The following is a 5,942-nucleotide window of genomic DNA, read 5'->3' on the forward strand; positions in this document are numbered from 1 at the left end:
TGTCTCTTTCTCCTCTGCAAGAAGCATTTTCTCTTCAGACCACAAGTGAAACAGGGATATCTACAAAGGATATCTTCACAAATGAGGGAAGCACAGGGAGAAAAAACCCTACCAATTGGTTCACACTCAATTGAACTGCATTCCTAAAAACGTGGCTCTGTGTGTGGCTGGTTTTTGTTTTGACAAAGGGCATTCAAGTTGCTCTTAAAAGTGCCCTGAAGACATCTTTGGTGTGTTGAGGTTGATAGTTTAACCAAAAGATAAAGTTTCTAGCTTTTTGAGCCCCACATCAGAACTAATTTACCTGATAATGTCTGCTTAACTATTATAGGCTTGTCAAGAGCTCAGCTTGCTTGCTAATGGAATTTGGGGACAGAGGAACTTGTACCTTCTTCTTCTTTTTTTTTTTTTCCTGGTAACTCGTAGGCAAAAAATTACAGGTGACTGGTTTCAGGCTTCAGAAATCCCACTAACGGAAGTCTTATTCTGGACAGCAATATTGTATAGCAGTATGTCTGGTAAGGGAACCTGCAGGCCTATTCTACTTTTTTTTAATTATTCAAGAAAATATTTTGACACCCAAAGGAAGTTTCTTGAGACTGAAACCATTTCTTTTTTTGGGGGTGGAGGGTGAAGGTAAAAAGCTCTCCACCTCCAATCTATCATCACAAAATGTTTAAGTCAGTTAAGTTTTATTAAAAAATAAGCACTATGCTTGGGATTCATTCATAAAATCCATACGTGAATATGTACACAGACACAAATAAAATAATATTAAAAATAAAAATCACACTTGCTTTCCAGTGGCAGTGGTCCTGGCACTGCCACACACATAATGTTAACTTTTCCTTTAAAGAAATTGCTTGGCCTGAAGAGACCACAGTTAGAGAACCACTAATAAAGCTGTAGCCCGTTGCCTGCAACATTTTCAATTCAGGTTTCAAAAATATATAAATAATTTAATTACAAAACCCCACATTTCCCCCCCTCTTTTGGCACAGTGAAGCATTGGTCGATAGCAGAGAAATGACTGAAGGTTCTCTGACACCTTTCTCACACCCAGTCATGCCCGTAAATGCCACATACATGCAAGGATAGGTCCCAGTAAACCCCTAACAGTAGTCACATCATTTATCATATGGAATGGTTCCCTGATACACTATTTTGGAGGGGGATAAATCAACGAAAGGTGCGACAAAAGTAGAAATGAAGGTGATTTGGGTGGTGGGGAGAGAGAGGGAAAAAGGAACAAGCTTGGCCAATAAACTACAACAATTACGAAGAACTGCTTTGGTCCTCTTAAAGTTGTAAAAGATGAAGGGAAATATTCTGGACTAAGTTAAAACATTTCTGTCAAAATGCTTTAGCTTTAAGGCACGTTTGATGGCGATTTTGTCTAAAAGTCCCTTTTCCTCTGGATAGAAAGTGCAAAGCCCGGCAGCCGGCGTCCCCGGCCTCCCCGATGGCGCTCGCCCCTGCGGGACTCGGCGGCGCGGCGCGGCTCAGGCCAGGAGCGTCTCCACTCGGTAGGGCGGGCGCGGGCCGGGGCCGCAGGCTGAGGCCGCCTGCAGGGTAGCGGGCAGCCGCAGGGGGCAGTGCAGGTGCGCGCCGCCGCCGGCCGCGGGGCCTCGGAACGGCTTGCCGGGGGCGGCGGCCCCGAGGGGTGCGAGCAGGAGGTGCGATGGGGGCGGCGGCGCGGCGGACGGCGCCTCGGCCCCGAGCGCGGCCAGCAGCGGCGGTTCGCCCGCGCCGTACGCGCAGAGCGGCAGCAGGGACCCGCCGGTCGCCGCCGGCAGGAGCGCGGGGTAGGCGGGCAGCGGCGGGCAGGGCGCGGCGCCCCAAGGCAGCTGCGCCCTGGGGGCCGCGTCCCAGTCGTGGCGGCTGCGGAAGGGCTTGCTGAGGATGCTGTCGATGGCGAAGGAGCTGGAGAACTTGCCCGCCGGGCTGGCGCGCTCCTCCTGGCGGGCGGGCGATCGCGCGCGGGGCGAGGCCGGGGCGGCGGGCGCCGGCTGCGGGGCCGCGGCGGCGGCGTGGGCCGAGACCTCCTCTGGGCGCAGGCCGGGCGCGGGGGCTGTCGCCCGGTGGCTGAGGCGCTTGCGGCGGCGGCGGAAGACGCCGTCGGCGAAGGTGTACTCGCTGTTGGGGTTCAGCATCCAGTAGTTGTCCTTGCCCCAGGGCCGCGAGGGGTCGCGCAGCACCTTGACGAAACAGTCGTTGAGTGAGAGGTTGTGGCGCACCGAGTTGCGCCAGCCCGTGTAGCTACCGCGGAAAAAGGGGAACTTGCCCATGAGGTACTCGTTGATCTCCGCCAGCGTCAAGCGCCCGCCGGCCGAGTCGCGGATGGCCATGGCGATGAGCGCGATGTACGAGTACGGGGGTTTGGGCCGCCGCGTGTACGGCTTGCTGCGCGCTCCCTCGCCGACCCCCACGCTCCCCGCGCCCGGCCCCGCCGCGCCGGCCTCCGCCGCCGCCGCCGCCCGGCCCTGCTCCTCCGCACCCGGCCCGCCGCCCGCGCTCGGCGCTCCACAGCCCGCCGCATCCACGGCGCCGCTGCCCGCCGCAGGGCTGTTGGCCGCGCAGTCCCCGTCCGAGCCCAGGGAGTCGTCGCCGGCTACAGACAGCGGGGACGGCGCGTCGCTGCCCGGCTTGTTTCCGTGGGCCGCGCGGGGGGCAAACACCTCCAACTTCATTTCCCGCGCAGCCAGTCCCCGCCGGGCGCTGTACCCTTCTGCTTCAGTCTTGGGAAGCTGGCGGTCCCAGGGCCAGGAGTCCTCGACTTGGTGTTCTCCCAGGAGCTCTCCCTCGTCTTTCAAGACGGTCACTTTTACGTAGAAGAGCCTTTTTCCTCTGGAATTTTTCTTTGGAGGGCCTGTGCGTGCTGGGTGGATTGAGAGGGGCGGAGAGAGGAGTTGGGTGGGTGCCACCTTCAGTTCGAGGAATAGAGACTTTGAGGTGGATGTGCGCTGGGGGTTGCGGTCCCTCCCTCTGGTGCCCGAGCGCGCCGGGCTTAGAAGGATTTCCTGTCCGAGGAAAGAAGCCTTCGCATCTGCGATTCGTTAAAAGAGCCCAGGAGGGCTTCTTCGCTGGCAGTCCCGGGTCCCGTGCGGGCGTCCTCGGGCACGCAAATGGTGCTGGATGATGTGCCACAGCTGGGGGAGGGTCCGGCGCCTTCAGCCCTGAGCACCTGCAGAGCCGACTCCTAGAGGCCGCCGCGCCGGCAGCCGCCGTCCCGCCCCCGGCCTCCAGGGCAGCATCTTCGCGCTGGCCAGACGCGGCTGCGTATCGCCTCCACCTTCGGCCGGCCCAATATAACCCTGCGGCTGCTCCGCGGGGGCGGGGCCTAGGCGGCTACGGCTGGGGGTTGGGGAAACTGGGTGGCCTAGGTGGCGGCGGCTCCTCCGCGGGCGCGCACCGGGCGGAGGGCAGGCGGAGCGCCACGGCAGAGTCGCTCGGCGCAGGTTGTTTGTTTTGGGTCCGGCCCGCCGCGCCCTCACTCCTCCCGCCAATGGGGAGCGCGCGCGCCGCTGGGCGTGTGCGCGTGTCTGTGAGTGTGCGTGTGTGTGTGCGCGCGCGTGGCGGCCCCGCCCGCCTACTTCTCCGCTCAGGTGTGCTCGGCCGGCATCTGGTGGCCCGGAATCTCCGGGAGGAGATTTGGGCCAGGGAGCCCGGCAGAGGAAGACTCCATGGTACCCCAGGGGGACACCTGAAAGGGCTGTGCCCGGGGGAACAGGGACTAAACTTGAGTCTAAGCAGTAGGCGATGTGCTTACTTCTCTGGTAGTCCAGCGGTGTCTCTTAGGAAGCCAAACCTCCGTGGTCTCTACCGAGGTGCGGAACAGCGGAAACCGCACAGGACATACTTGGCTGTGATCTCTTTGGGGAGCCATGTGCTGTGCCCCTTTGTATGATTTCCTTAAAGACTATCTTTGTCTTACAAAATACTGGGCTTGAAACTGTGTGCTCCTTTTAGAAGATGACTTTTGCTCACTAACTGGGCTCCGACTTTCACTTTTGTCTTACTTTACCTTTTTCTTTACATGGCTGATGACTCTTGGGACAGGGTAGCAGCGTTTCCCTCTTTCCCGGGGCGGCTGTGTCTGGCGCCAGGTGACAGGCTCTGTCTACACTTGTGCCCCTGCGGAAGCCTCACGCGCCGCGGAACTCAGCCGCGCTGTACTCGGGTCTCAACAGTCAACAGGAACGACTGGGAGGGCGTGTTCCTGGGGGCAGGGGCCAAGAGCAAGACGTGTTTACGGCCATTTCTTTCCAATTTGCCTTTAGAACTTTAGCTGTGGCTTCAGTGACACCGGTGTTAGAAGGTCTCCAAAGATGGGGGGACAATTCCCTGACACTCGGGCCTGATCCCTACGCCGTGTCAAAAGTCAAGGGAAAGGGTTTTCCTCTGGGAAGGGTGCACTTCTAACCCGCTGCCCTACCACGCTGAAGTTTCCTCCTTTTTCCTGCCTTTGTTGCAAATAGAAACGGAGCCGCGAGTAGGTGGGAGCTCACCTTTGATGTTTATTTTATTACTTTCCACCATTTGTGTAGAAAACGTACACAGTCCTCTGTTATCTTTATTCTAGGAGTTTTGAAGGCATTCACAAGGGAGCAGGCAGAATGACAGAGCCATCCACGGTGGCTCTGGTGTTTGTGTTGGGGGAGGGGAATGATGGCCTTTGGAGATTAGACTGACATTTATGGCATCTGTGCTTGAGGAGCGGTAGGGAATAGCTTCTGGGGAGAGGAGCTGCCCCAGAGGGGTGGGCACAGCTCAAGCTCTGAGAGTTGGTGGTCCCCTGAACTGGGGAGGAAAGTAAACTGGGACAAGAAATTAGCCAGGTGAAGAGGCATGGATTTGGCCAGGGATAAAAGGCATTCATATTATGTCATCCTCCTGGACTGCCAGGGGTGGGTAGGACAGGAGGATGCATGCCTATTTTATGGGTGAGATAAGCCCAAGGAGGGTTGAGGTGAGGTCCCATGGTTGCTGCAGAATCTAAGGGAGCCACTGTGAGACTCCAGGCCCAAAGTGTCCTTCAGCCAAGGAGTGTTGGCCCCTGCCAGGGAAGGTAGCCCACTCCACCTCTATGTCCCACTTTTCCCTTTTCTTATCCAGCTCCTCTCCCCTCCCTAACTTCAGTGGACCCTCTCCTCACCTGGATCTCAGGTGGGGCAGGGACCTGCTCCATATGTCACTCCTATCAGGTACACTGCTGTATGCAGGTGTGGAGCCTGAAAAGGTTGGGACCAAGGGACTGGAATGGAGATGGGAGGATTCTCAGAGTGACTTAGGACATGGTCAGCTGCTGCTTGAAGCCATCTATGTGGACTTTGGGAAGGACGACTTGTGGGCGAGACTGGTGGGAGGTAGGCCACCTGGAAAAGGTCAGAAAGACACCTCCCCGCAACTAGAATGGAAGCTCCACAGGGCATTTTTGTTCCCATTCATGGCTGTTTCCCCCCATCTTTGCCACATGAATGTGCCATTTGCTGAGGATAAAATAATTGTCTTCAGTTATGATGAGAAATAAAACCACTCTTTCCCTTTGCACTTGATGTTGGTATTATCATTTTTAGCTGTTGTTTTAGAGCTCAGAGATCATCCAACTTTTGCAGCTATAAGAGAAAGCAGGAAAGGACGGAGAAAGGTATCCATTCCCTGCGTATCTATCCCTTCAAGGCTGAGTGCAGTTTGAGAGCCCAGAAACTGCAAAAATGTCACTTGCATTATTGTGCTCCTTCGTAACATTTCCCAGAAATGCTAAGAGATTTCTGCTTCCTAATTCTCTTGGGGAGTATGCCATCGATGGGTTAATCATTAATGCCTGTAGGTGGAGCCTGACCAAATAGTTGTAGGTAAGAAAGACCTGTTAGCTCATTTCCCCCCTTGCCCTTTAATTTCCATGGAGATAAGTGAGTAAACTATGGCAAAGGGTAAGTTCG

At 56.1% G+C, this 5,942-nt stretch overlaps 1 protein-coding gene across 1 annotated transcript; it reads right to left on the bottom strand.

Moving 5' to 3' along the window:
• Positions 1–1,352: 1,352 nt before the first annotated feature.
• Positions 1,353–3,285, bottom strand: FOXQ1 (forkhead box Q1). Its single transcript, XM_053602346.1, has one exon. The coding sequence runs from the start codon at positions 2,688–2,690 to the stop codon at positions 1,503–1,505; it is 1,188 nt and encodes a 395-aa protein (XP_053458321.1). The 5' UTR covers positions 2,691–3,285; the 3' UTR covers positions 1,353–1,502.
• Positions 3,286–5,942: the final 2,657 nt, after the last annotated feature.

Source organism: Nycticebus coucang, chromosome 9, assembly GCF_027406575.1.
Source record: "Nycticebus coucang isolate mNycCou1 chromosome 9, mNycCou1.pri, whole genome shotgun sequence".
NCBI lineage: Eukaryota > Metazoa > Chordata > Mammalia > Primates > Lorisidae > Nycticebus > Nycticebus coucang.

Bases quoted from the DNA above. Each gene is read 5' to 3' on its own strand.
- FOXQ1 (XM_053602346.1), bottom strand. From the start codon at position 2,690: ATGAAGTTGGAGGTGTTTGCCCCCCGCGCGGCCCACGGAAACAAGCCG.